The sequence below is a fragment of the Schistocerca cancellata genome, chromosome 1, assembly GCF_023864275.1.
Source record: "Schistocerca cancellata isolate TAMUIC-IGC-003103 chromosome 1, iqSchCanc2.1, whole genome shotgun sequence".
NCBI classification, from domain to species: domain Eukaryota; kingdom Metazoa; phylum Arthropoda; class Insecta; order Orthoptera; family Acrididae; genus Schistocerca; species Schistocerca cancellata.
Window position 1 is genome coordinate 888599775 of NC_064626.1, and position 14255 is coordinate 888614029.

At 40.0% G+C, this 14255-nt stretch overlaps 1 protein-coding gene across 1 annotated transcript in view; it reads left to right on the top strand.

The window, feature by feature from the left end:
• Positions 1-13732, top strand: part of LOC126190753 (cytochrome c oxidase assembly protein COX18, mitochondrial) — a 73259-nt gene extending 59527 nt beyond the window's left edge. Inside the window, exons 5-6 of the mRNA XM_049931266.1 lie at positions 3265-3375; positions 13406-13732. Of these exons, the coding sequence (XP_049787223.1) occupies positions 3265-3375; positions 13406-13609 (315 nt within the window). The 3' untranslated portion in view covers positions 13610-13732. The remainder of the gene's footprint in view (positions 1-3264; positions 3376-13405) is intronic.
• Positions 13733-14255: the final 523 nt, after the last annotated feature.

A 14255-nucleotide genomic window follows, 5' to 3' on the forward strand; every position in this document is an offset into this window, starting at 1 on the left:
AGCAAACACAAATCAGGAATGTCTACTCTCACCAGTGTAAAGAAATAATGAAATATAAAGGATGTCTAACACCACCCTCCTCATACTCAATAGTCTATTAGAATTTGATAACAGCCTCTTCTGCCAGTATATAAGAACCAGACTTTTATCATTCAGTAGTAAGGAAAAAAAAAATATCCTGTGGAAGGCCACTTACAATAGTGGCCAGAATGTTGGAGTTTTCCACACTGAAAATGCAGTCGCAGACCCAGAAGAATTTTATTTACTATTTTCCGTTGTCTACCCTGTATATAGGACCAGAGCCAGTTACCCATTTGTCCTCGGATTCCATAGTGATATGCTTTCTCCGTAAGTATTCTGTGATCAACACATTCAAAGGCCTTAGACAGGTCACAAAATATGTCAACGCAATAGCTCCTTGTCAAGGCATTACAAAATGCTGTTGGTCAACAAAAATATAGCTTCAGTTGTGGAGATACCATCTCTGAATCAAAACTGGTTTTTACTAATTATTGTGAAGTGTTTTAGGTGATTGACTATCCTCGACGTATATTAATTTTTAGAGGACTTCAGAAAATGCAGTCAAAAGAGTGACAGGGTGATAATTTGTAACATCTGAGGCATCACTTTTTTTTTGTTGAGGGGCTTTACAGTAGTCATTCTGTCAGGTAAGATACCTTGTTTGAGAGAGGAATTGAATATATGAGTTAGCACTTTACTGAACTGACTGCAGCAGACTTTTAGCTGGTTGCAGGAAATAGTGTCAACAGCAGTTGAATTTTTACTTCTTAAAGAAATTATGATTTTTCTTATCTCCTGTACTGTTATAGACCCATGCCTATTTGCTCTAAAGAATTAGGGAAATTATCTACTTGTATTTTTATGGCCCTTTCTAAGGAGCCATTGTGTCCTGTTTTCTCAGCAATACTTTAAAAATGTTCATTAAATGTTTTTGCCAAAATCTCCTGATTTTGTACTTGTTGAGAACTGTTTTGTATCCTACTGAGGCAATTTGCACCAGTCTCACTCATTATCATTTCCCATTTTGATTTTGTTACTAGATTTATTAATTTCAGAACATACATACAAACTTTTCAACTTCTGAATGTTTAGTATTTTACATTATTTTTAGAGCAGTTTAACTAATTGGGGTTGTCTGAATTTCTGGAAGCAATGTACAGCTCTCATTTCCTTTTGCATGAAATCTTAATACCAGCGGTTCTTCAGGTCTTTTGATGAGTTTTTGGTCTGAGTCTTATGTATCCTTTTTGGGAATTTACTTTGAACTATCAGTGCCACTCATTAATGAAAATATTGTGCTTGGAACTGGCATCATTTAAATTATACACAGTTCTCCAATCCGTGTCTTGGAGATGATTTAAAAGCTGTATAGTTTCATCATTAATCATCTTAGCTATTTTCCAGTGGGTGCCTCTTTTATTCTAATAGATTCTTGCACTATTAATAGTGAGTCTTTGTCCATCATCCTCAGAGAGACCATTCAGGATTTGTCTGGTTATTGTATCACCTATTTTGGTCTGGTCTATAAATATATTGTCAGTTAGTATGCTTGTAAATGAAGTTTTTCTAGTAGGGGAACCAACTACAGAAGTTGATTGTATGTGAACATCAAATTTTCCAGATCTGAGATGTCTCTGGAATTCATTAGAAAGTTTACATTGATGTCCTAAAGCACTATCACACATCTTCTGTGTTAGACTATGTGTATTAGGATTGTGTTTAACTGCTTAATGAAAAAGACTCAAGTTCCGTGAAGGTGTTCTGTATTCTGTTATTACTGACATGTTAGAATTATTGTAATCACATCTTCTATGGCATACACTTCCAAATTTTGTTCTGAGCAATAATTCTGCGCATAAATTGCCCTACATCTGACATTGTTTTTAATATAGATGGCAGCACTACCTTTTTCTTTATGTTTTCTACAGAATAACATTGCTAAGTAGTAATTATTTATCCCAAGTTTTTTCTCTACGAGAATTAATACGGTGAGAATTAATATGGTGCTCACTAAAACACAGAAAATGTGCATAACCTATACCTCATGACTCATGGACACTGATTATAAGTTCATTGACAGTACTGCAGAGGCTTCTAATGTTTCGCTGATAAATTTCCAGTTTTGTTTTGCAGAAAGAGTTACAGATTTTTCTCTAAAAAAAAAAAAACTTCAGTTGAGGGTCTGGGCTAGGTATTTTTCCCTACCGATTTCTCCAAGATGTTCTGTTTCCATACACTGAAACATTGGGAAGAAACAGTCTTGTGTTGTAGTGCAATCTTTGTTCAAATCTGATAGTCCTGATTTCACCTTATCCTTGCATTTGCAATGATAGCACAAATTATAGTTACTATAAGATTTTTCCCATTCTAGTTGAGGTGAAAGCCATAGGTGTCTAAAATTCTTTATCAAATTTGTATACTACAGTCCTATGAATATTTGCAAAACTGTTGCAGGTTTCAGCATATTACTGCCTTGTTTGCATATGAGGATTGTATTAAGTCATGTCTGTGTGGAATATAAGTACAATTACATTAGAATGCTTCAGGTGGTTTAGAGCTGTTCTTTAGACTTTAACAGCATGCAGACCTTTGTTGTATGCAACATCATTTCAAGCACCACAAATTACAATGTACTCTTCCTTCATTATCTTTTGAGAAAGGTCATTTGCTGTTCATTGGTCAATGCGAGTAGCTAGCTTGATATAATCTGAGGCCCTTACCTTGTTGTTACCATTATTTTTTGTTTTGAGGGCAACACCTCTAAGATAACTATCACCTAGTAAAAATAAATAGTTTGTTTCTTTTTGGGCATGGGAATCATATTGTTTTTATTTTTGAGTTGTGATTGTAGCTGGCGTGAACACACAGTTTGCCTAGTTTTTGCAAGCTTTTCCTCCTGTCATATAATTTGATCATAAGTCGATCAAGTTCTTTGATGCAGCACATGAGAATTTTTTGCTATATACGACACAGTATATATGCTACGATTTGTGCAGCGAGCAGAATATGTTAGGGTGCTGGTATTAGTTGCATTATCTTTGGCTGATAGTATTACTGCCTCTTGTTTGTTTTCTCCCTGTCACCTGTGCTTTGAAAAATCAGTACTTACTTTTGTGAATCATCTTCCTATCTTCTTACAGTTGTTGTTCTTCCTCCTCTTCCTCTCTGTTCATATTGTCTCCTCATTGAGTGTTAACTGTACGCAGATGTCTGCATAGTAATGGTGTGCATCTCTTTTTCCAGATTGTGTCACTCTCAAAGGTTAAAACTCCTGGAAAATTGCAGAAATTTATTACAAATTTTTTCAGGGTTCTTACAATAGGAATGACTGCAATAGCAACACAGGTGCCTTCTGTGAGTAACTTTGAATATGCAAAATAAATGTAGCTTTAGCTTACTAATTTCTTATGAAAATGCATAAATTTTATTCTTGTGCACAAAATATGTTATGCTCTTGCATTTTTTTGTTTCCATTAAGCATGTAGTGTTACTCTGCACTATTTTATTGTTTTATAAAAATGAACCATTTTTTTTCTGAATCTCAAAAACACTATTAATTTCTGTGACAAGATTAATTTCTAGGAGCCCAATGTTGTTGTTTTGTTGCGAAAGTTATAAGATTTATGAGGGTGTGCTGAAAAGTGGTGCCTCCAAATTTTTTATTCTGTTTTCAAAATTTGTTGAGATATTACATGTCGTGCATATTACCAGTTGATTTTCCCTCTTTACTGACTTAAGCTGCAAACTTTTGCTGCTAGAAGGCTCAGAATTGTGGCGTGTAACATGGAAGTGTGTGAGAAACAGCATGCTGTAATCCAGTTTCTAACTGCAGAATAGTTCATCCATATGTGGAACACCATCATCTTCAGCATTACAATGCCAGACGACACACAAGAGTGCTGCAACAACTGCAACAATATGTCTTGGGTCCACTGTCATCAATCACTTTCCATACAGTCCTGACTTGGCTCCATCCAATTTCCATCTGTTTCCAAAAGTTAAGGAACACGTTAAAGGACTTTACTTTGGCAGTGATGAAGCGATGCAAGCAGAGGTGAGATTGTGGCTCCATAAACATATTTATTTATACATATTTACTACTACTCTGGTTGTGCTTTAAGTTTTAGAAACAGATGAAAATCAGATGGGGCCAAGTTGGGACTTCACGGAGGATGATCAGTGACATGAACCAAAGGCATTGGAGTGTTACAGATGTCACAGTGCTTGGATGTGTGGTTTGGCATTGTCTTACTGAATGAGAGGATGCTCCTTGTGTGGACAAACTCTTCTGAAGCTAGAAGCTTGATTACTGAACACTGTTTCGTACACACCAACATAGTAGCATTGCACAGTGCCAAGCTACTCACTACAATTTGGACCCCTGTAGTAGCAGAGGGCTGCGAAAGTTGACCAAGTAACATGCGTGACATGTTATTCCTGAACTGACCTTGACAACACAATAAAGAATTCGGGGCCATTACTTTTCAGTGTGACCTCGTACCACTTCTACTACCTGCCTGGATTGGCTAGTGGGCCAGGAGGATGCCCTGCCTCATATGGTTTTCACACACCTATGACTTGCCATTGGCATGTATCAACTTCTACTGAACCTCATCAGTACATGTGAACTTTGCACATGCTGTGAAATCCAATGGCAGTGCCTGTGCCAACACCAGTCTCTAATCGCTGTGACATTTGGTAAGCAGAGCCACATGTGTGAACTATAGTGAGAAGATGCTTCTAGATGCAATGGTTGCTCACCAGTTGAATCGTCTAGTGGATAGCTGCTTTATGGGCCGCATGTCCTCTGTTAACAATTCACGATAGTTGACAGTGATCCCTGTTATCATGACATTTTTAACTATGGCAGTTAACCCAGCTGGCAGGAAAGTTTCTCCAAGTCTGTGAGCTCACCATAGGGTATTGGCAGGTAGCATTCGAGGTATCTGCATGGCCTTGGAGATAAAGTATCCAAAGTATTGGGCATCCTTGATAAGGCCTTTCAGTGGTGTAGCACACCTTGCCTATCCTGTGCACAGATTTCTCATCAGTATCCAGTTTGCTGTACCATTTCCATGAAAGGTCAAATTGTTCTGTTTATCTTCTTGACAGGAGTCCTCTCTCTCTCTCTCTCTCTCTCTCTCTCTCTCTCTCTCTCTCCCTCTCTCCCTCCCTCCCTCCCTCCCCCTCCCTCCCCCTCCCCTCCTCTTCCTCTTCCTCTTCCTCTTCCTCTTCCTCTTCCTCCTCCTTCTCCTCCTCCTCCTCCTTCCCCCCTCCCTCCAGTATATCTATGATCTCCAATTCAATTGCTCATGAGGGTATAGTTCATAAGATTTGCTATGGTTACATGATTGCAGTTGTGAAAATAAGACATTAGGGCATGATATTGTAAAATATGGCTATACATGATTGAAAGAAGTGGCTCAGCATCTCCATAACATTCAATAAGCTCATAATCTAGCACTGTCAAACGCTGGGATGCCAGATGGTGTGTTCCTCAAAGAGCTCAACTAGATAGGGCTTGATTTGAGTTATGTAGATCCAGTGAGGGAAGAGTAAGGATAGCATAGTAGGGGTGGGGGAAAATGCTACTGCTGTCTGTCTGAGCATGCAGGGATGTGATGGGATCAGCATAGTGTGCTGCTAGATGCAATATTGGGAGACTGCTGGTGCTGCCTTCAGTGGTGTAGGAGATGGTTGATACATGAATGGAGTAGGTTGAAAGTCTCAGGTGGATGCATGGGACAGATTCCTGCACCTGTGGCTCTTCAGGAATATTTATCATGGGGCAAGAAGTTGGTTAGCAAGGGTTGGTGACATGTGGGTGTGCATTGCTGTATCATGGATTTGTTTGTACGTGATACCATCAGAGGAGAAGTAATTGTGGATTAGTATATACCTGGTCATGGTGACGAGGGAGAGGTTGTATGTTTGGGGCCATTTGGGCATTGGATAAGGTAGTGTGGAGTAGGCTATGGGCATAAGCACAAGTTGGTAAACGAAAAGGAAATGTGAAAAATAAGTAGAGGAAATGGTTGGTTTCATTTATGTAAGAGGGTAGGTTACAGGTAATAGGCTGATGATGATCGTCCCCAAGGGAAAAATTCGCCCTGCTGGGACACAGGAAACAGTTACGGTGGAATGTCCTGAATGGTTGGGTTTATGTACTACAGGGGGTTCAGTAAACAGCCACAGTGGAACATCATGGGTGGTTGGGTTGAAGTACTTCAGGAAGCATGTAGAAGGAAGTAGCGCAAGGAGTGGTGGGGTGAGGTGGGAGATAGACTCAGGGGAAAGGTTCTGGGGTGGCACTAGAGTTTTGAGGAGAGGCTGTAGATTCTGCTGGTTTTCTGGAATGGATCACTACAGCAGGCTTGTTAGTGTATGTATCTGACAACTGACAGAGTCCTTCCACCAGTTAATCCCTGCACTTCTTGGAGCCTTTGTCAACAGATGGCATTATGAGGTCGGGATCTATCTTTAGGTGATGGGTTGCAGTTCATTCTGAGGATGTGACTTTGGGACCCTGTTGAAGAATTTGGAGAATAATAAGTTTGACATTAGGAAATCCTGGATAGTTAACTTGGGAAGATTATGGAGTAGTGGGATGGATCACTGTTAGATGGAGGACTAAATTGAGCAAGGCAGGGTTTGATATTGGTTATTGGTTTTGGATTGAATCTGGTTGGTAAGGTTAGTGGTGAAATAACACACTATAGGGGCTGGGGAAAGGAGAGAAGTTCTTAAACAAGCCCAGCATTTTTGAATTTGGGAATGTGAAGAAAGGTAAGGCCTTTGGAAAGAATGGAAACTTTTTTAGGACTGATGTTTTTGGAGGACTGGTTCATGACTGTGTTTGTGGTTCGGGGCTCTGTCAGTTGTGGAAGGCAAGGTTTGACAGATCTGAGGAGCTGTTTAATGGAGGCTTTTGTTGTGGTGATGGATGGCAGTATGAAGTGAATAGATTGGACATTTCTTTGAGGTGATATTGTGCATGAGATCAACAGGAGGTGCAAAATGGTTAAGCAAGGATGGCTAGAGGACAAATGTAAGGATGTAGAGGCTTATCTCACCAGGGGTAAGATAGATACTGCCTACAGGAAAATTAAAGAGACCTTTGGAGAAAAGAGAACCACTTGTGTGAATATCAAGAGCTCAGATGGAAACCCAGTTACAAGCAAAGAAGGGAAGGCAGAAAGGTGCAAGGAGTATATAGAGGGTCTATACAAGGGCGATGTACTTGAGGACAATATTATGGAAATGGAAGAGGATGTAGATGAAGGTGAAATGAGAGATATGATACTGCATGAACAGTTTGACAAAGCACTGAAAGATCTGAGTTGAAACAAGGCCCTGGGAGTAGACAACATTCCATTAGAACTACTGACAGCCTTGGGAGAGCGAGTCCTGACAAAACTCTACCATCTGGTGAGCAAGATATACGAGACAGGCGAAATACCCTCAGATTTCAAGAAGAGTATAATAATTCCAATCCCAAAGAAAGCAGGTGTTGACAGATGTGAAAATTACCGAACTATCAGTTTAATAAGTCACAGTTGCAAAATACTAACACGAATTCTTTACAGATGAGTGGAAAAACTGGAAGAAGCTGACCTCAGGAAAGATCAGTTTGGATAACGTAGAAATGTTGGAACATGTGAGGCAATACTGACCCTAGGACTTATCTTAGAAGAAAGATTAAGGACAGGCAAACCTACATTTCTAGCATTTGTAGACTTAGAGAAAGCTTTTGACAATGTTAACTGGAATACTCTCTTTCAAATTCTGAAGGTGGCAGGGGTAAAATACAGGGAGCGAAAAGCTATTTACAATTTGTACAGAAACCATATGGCAGTTATAAGAGTCGAGGGACATGAAAGGGAAGCAGTGGTTGGGAAGGGAGTGAGACAGGGTTGTAGCCTCTCCCCAATGCTATTCAATCTGTATATTGAGCAAGCAGTAAAGGAAATAAAAGAAAAGTTTGGAGTAGGTATTAAAATCCATGGAGAAGAAATAAAAACTTTGAGGTTTGCTGATGACATTGTAATTCTGTCAGAGACAGCAAAGGACTTGGAAGAGCAGTTGAAGAGACCGGACAGTGGCTTGAAAGGAGGATATAAGATGAACATCAACAAAAGCAAAATGAGGATAATGGAATGTAGTTGAATTAAGTCGGGTGATGCTGAGGGAATTAGATTAGGAAATGAGACACTTAAAGTAGTAAAGGAGTTTTGCTATTTGGGGAGCAAAATAACTCATGATGGTCGAAGTAGAGAGGATATAAAATGTAGACTGGCAATGGCAAGGAAAGCGTTTCTGAGGAAGAAAAATTTGTTAACATCGAGTATAGATTTAAATGTGAGGAAGTCGTTTCTAAGTATTTGTATGGAGTGTAGTCATGTATGGAAGTGAAACGTGGACGATAAATAGTTTAGACAAAAAGAGAATACAAGCTTTCGAAATGTGATGCTACAGAAGAATGCTGAAGATTAGATGGGTAGATCACATAACTAATGGGGAGGTATTGAATAGGATTGGGAAGAAGAGAAATTTGTGGCACAACTTGTCTAGAAGTAGGGATTGGTTGGTAGGACATGTTCTGAGGCATCAAGATATCATCAATTTAGTAGTGGAGGGCAGTGTGGAGGGTAAAAATCATAGAGGGAGACCAAGAGATGAATACACTAAGCATATTCAGAATGATTTAGGTTGCAGTAGTTACTGAGAGATGAAGAAGCTTGCACAGGATAGAGTAGTGTGGAGAGCTGCATCAAACCAATCTCAGGACTGAAGACCACAACAACAACAACAACAACAACATTGTGCATGCTGCTCCAGTTCTTGGAGGACAAATGTTTCAATCTGGGAAATGAGATGCCGGAGTTTGGGACCACATAGCAAGAGGAGTTTATGGATGAAGAAAGTTAGTGCAAGGGCCTTGGACCTGAGTCATTGGTTTTGCAAGGCTAGGTTTGTGAGGTCATTGTGGATGGACAGGTTGCAGATGGAGATAGGTAATTTGATGCTCAGGCCATTTGGGGAGGATTCCAAAAGCTAGGCAGTAACACAGGAACAGTATGTGGGACTGGATTCTGGCTATGGATAGGGAAACTTTTCTGTATTGGCACAGATGGAAGGAGTAAGTCACTGAAAAGATGAAACTGATGTAGTAAAGTGAAAAAAGATTAAACCTGAAGACCTGAGTAAGTATACTGAAAAATAACATGAAAACGAATTACAATTAACACAGAAACAGGATGAAATCAGACTGAAACTACAAATAAATAAACAATAATAGAGTGAGGTGCATGTCAGTGGGTGGGATGTATGGGAAGGGAAGGACATCAGGTGTAATTCAATTGGATGAGGTAAGTAAGTTCAGTGCTTGAATATGGAAAGAACAGGGGTGTTGATGTTAGGTGCAAGGTGCAAGAAAGTACGTCTTAATTCAGGCAGGGCCGAGAAAATGTGTAAATGCTATTGGGTGAAGGTACCAATTTTAAGATCATAGAATAATTATCTCCATGCAGAGAAAGTGGGACATAATTTTCTGCAACTACAGTCCATGCGGGCACGTATTGTGTGGATGAGACTGTTGATACAGAATGTCTTGCATGTCAGTGCTTCACAAGGTGTGTGGTAAGGAGTGGACAGCATACACAGTTTGTAAGGTGACAAGGAGACAAAGGAAAGTAGAGAAAGAATAGGACAGTCACTGAGTAATGTAATGCAGTAGAGAACAGTAATAAAGATAAACAGCACTTGTTGTAGGATAAAATGGAAACTGCTAGGCGAAATCAAACATTAGAAAATCTGGGATAGACTAACAATGATATGAAAAGGATGAATAGCTACTCACTACTTAGAGGAGGTAGACAGGCACCATGAAAAGGACTACTATACATTATTCAGCTGTCAGACTAAGTCCTTAATAAGACGTAGGCAACATAACTCCTTACATATTCAGATAAGCACAACTCTCACCCTTGGCTAGTGTCTCCCTCCTTCTATACTAACATCCCCCATGTCCATGTCCTTGCCACTATTCAACACTACCTTTGCCTGCGCCTGACTGACTCCAAACCTAAACCCTCCTTCCTTGTCACCATGAGCAGCTGTATCCTCACCCACAGTTACTTGTCATCTGAGGGCATGGTCTGCAAACAATTCATGGTATAGCAAATGGCCCCCATATGGCACCAAACTGAGCTGATCTTTTCATAGGCCATATATAGAGGAATCCTTCCTAATCACACAGAGTCCCGACCCCCCCCCCCCCCCTCCCTGCCCTCCCCCTGATTCAGATTTACTGATGACGTCTTTGTGATCTGGATAGGGAGTTTAGTCACTCTATTCACATTCTTTCATAACCTCAACTCCATCTCCACCATTGACTTATCCTGGTCCTCCTCAGCTCAACAAGCCACTTCCTCGATTTTGACCTTCACCTGAAGTATCAGTACTTCTATTTGGATCAATTCAAAATAATACCTCCACTTAGACAGCTGCCACTCATTCTACACCAAGAAGTCCCTTCCATTCAGCATATTCATGCATTGGGGTCACAGCTGCAGTGACAAGCAGTATCTCTCCGAATAGGCTAGATGCCTCACTAAGGTCTTCACAGAATGAAGTTACCCACCCCACCTTGTCCAGGAACAGATGTCCTATCCCCTGTCTCCCTAGTCACCTATCATTCTCTACATACACACTATCTGGCCACAAAGGAGCACCCCTCTCATGACTTAGTATCACAAATGGCTAGAGCAGCTGAATCACATTCTCTGCCAGGCTGTTGCTCAAGTTTTTGTGTGGCTTCCACATAGAAATGGATGCCCTTTGCTGTACTACAGATTTGTTTGTAAGATGCCTAATGGGGATCCTCATGGCACCGCCATGTGGTAACCTATTCATAGGCCATCTAGAGAAATCCTTCCCAACCACCCAGAATCAGATTCATTGGTGACATCTTCATGATCTTCACCGAGGCGAGGACACACTTTTCTCAGGTTTTCCATGCCTTATCTGCCCAGCCACCTCACATCCTCCACATATCCATTGTCCAGCCATGAAGGAGCATCCCTTTCATCACTCATTACCGGGACTGGAACAACTGAATCAAATTCTCTGTCAGGGTTTCCACTACCTCTTGTTGTTTCCTGAAATGAGGAATATCCTCCCACTATCTTCCCTCCCCCCCCCCCCCCCAATCCCTCTGTGGTGTTTTACCATTCACCCATCCTACGCTATATCCTTTGTCCATCCCTATTCCACTTCAGCTCCCAACATGTTGCCCCATGGCTCAAAACCCTAAATAGACCTAGGTGCAAAACCTGTCCCATACAGCCTCCAACTACCACCTACTCCAGTCCTGTAACAGGCATCTCCTACCCCATGAAAGGCAGGGACCTGTGAAAGTAGCTATATTATCTACCAACTTAGCTGCAACCAATGTGCTGTGTACTATGTGGACATGGCAACTGACAAAATATCATCTTTTTGACTGGCCACTGCCAAACTGTGGCCAAGAGAGAGTCAGTAGCTGAACATATCACTCAACACAATATGCTTTACTTCAATGACTGCATCACAGCCTTTGCCATCTGGGTTCTTCCCAGCAACACCTACTTCTTTTTTGAATTGCGAAAGTGGGAGCTCTCCCTGCAACATATCCTTCATCCTGTCACCTCCCCCTCCCTGCCTGGGCTCAGTTTTCACTAATCTGTGTCCCCTACCTGCTTGTACCCTTCTGTGCTTCCACTCCAGACCTACACATGCCTTTTAGCCTACCAGCAAACCTGCATAGTCCTTTTCCCATCTCTCTTTCTCCCCCTCCCCCCACCCTCCAAGCACAGCTTCCTCATGCTGCATTTATAGTCAAGCCAGCATAAGAAGAACCCTGGCAATTGCAGTGGTATAGACGTGGCAGCTTTGCACACTTATCTCAGTGAATTACATAACATGATTTTCTGATAGTCTTTATGGCAATGCATCAGTGTTGTTCCAGCTCCATATATGACTATTGTTTAAGGATGACAAAAGGAAATATTTCAGCTATTTGTTAAACTTGACAGGGTATTCAAGTGTATGCAGAGTGCAGGATTCCTTGTTACAGAGACAAACAGTTGCAATGGAGAAGTATGAGAATGTTTTTAAGTCATAAATTGCTACTGTTAGGATACTAGATAAGTGAGATCTTATTTAGGGATAGTATATGACCTCCCATTTTCTGTTTGTATATCGACAGTCTTCCTGATATTGTCAATTCTGACCTCAGTTTGTTTGCTCACAATGCTGACCATAATTATGGGTAAATTCAAAATAATGCACATAAATGTTAATAAAAGTGTAACTGCATTGAATACACTGAACTTCATCTCAACACTTAAGTACACCATGTGCCCAATGTTCTCAGGACATCATTATCTTTATCACTTAACACAGCATCTATATTCTACAGAAAATCACTGTGTGATATGTTAATACGGTGGCAGACAAGACCATTGCTTGAACAGTATCTGTTTGTGGAGGGACGTTAGCTGTAAGAGCAGGTTCTTAATCAATTCAGCTGGCCTGGGTTTCTACTAGGCACCTTCCAAATAAGAACTGAGGGGTTTAAACTCTATAGCAATTGTGACGGGTATCATTACTGTAGCCTTGTTTGCTACTAACTTCTTTTTATGTGCTCATTTCCTTTTTTCTGAAATTTCTCTCATGTTCTGTTAGTGTGGATAAATCACATTTGATCTATTACATAATTTCTATTATTTTATATGATATAAAACAGTAAGTATGAGAGACACTACAAAGACATTGGAAACTATAAGCTCCACTGTTCCAGCAATAAAAACATGGCAGCATTGGGTGTTTTCCAGTGTAGTGGGATGCATTGTAGAACAATTCTGTTGCAGTGGAGGTTCCATAGTGTGAATGACTGCAGGGCTTAGATGGTAGATTTACCAGAGCGGAGATATATTCTGTGGTTGCATTTGACTCTGCAGCTGTGGGATGGAAAGGATGATTGAACTAATGGAACCATGTTGAATGTAAAAGATAGAAAGAAACACTTAATGCTTGACCTGTGGGTGTGTGTCTGTTCCAAATTGTGTCTCTGTCAGCCTTGATACACAATTCTCCTTTCAGTCCTTTTTTTAAAAAAGTTCCTCTTAGATATTGAACATTGGCAATTAATTTTTTAATTTCCCTTTAATTTACAATATGATTATCATTTATTTAATTACTGACCCATGAACACCTACATTGCTCTCCTTTGAGCTCCAAAAACAATAAATATGCTCTTGGCAATGCTTGTTATCATTTATGTGTGAAATTTTCACCTTTGAATTTCTAGTATAATTTACATTTTTGTTTTGCTTTGTTTCAGTGCTTAACAGTTTATTGGGTAACGTCCAGTTTCTACGGCTTGGTGCAAAACATAGTTCTTATGTCACCACGTGTCAAGAAATTCTTTAGAATACCAGAAACCCCTTCCCAACTAAAACATCCATACAGGCATATTTACAAGCGCTTAAGGGAGAAAGTAGATAAACTGTTTACTTTTGGAACACAAGTGTCAAAGGAGAAGTAGCACACTTGTTTTGTGATACAGGTTTTCAAAGAGAGGAAGAGAACCCACCCATGAAGAAATATTACTATATGTTGAAATAGATACTGGTACAGTGACTGGTGTAATGTAAGTTGTGAATGGGCATATATAAGACACATTTCTTAATTTGTACACTCAAATATTAGAGTGAATTTCAGTTAAGTTTTTGTTCCTTGTTGTCTTTGACAACAAGGTCAATCTTTATTACAGACATATCATGTGCTTTCCTATGACAATCGTGCTATGGTGAAATCTTGTTCACATTTTGAAATTGGATGCCCTGCTGGATGTAGGAAAGCATGAGTGTGTGTGATTTATGACTTGGCAGTTATCATATCTGAAGCTTTGGGTAACCCTGTTAGGGGTCAAACACATTAATTAACAATTTAGAAAGCTATTTATCCATTACCTGCCAGGCTAAATAAGTTCTTATTGGTGTTAATGAGATTTGTCACGGGCATTATGGTATCTTTTCTTATTCCTTGAATTACAAAGTTTGAGAGACCATACTAATCTTCAGCTCTCAAGTTGCTGGGTTTCTCTATTGATTCATTGAGTTATTTACTATTTACATTAGTGAAGCTAACATTACCATTTGCATTATTGTCTAGATTCTAAAATCTGGGTG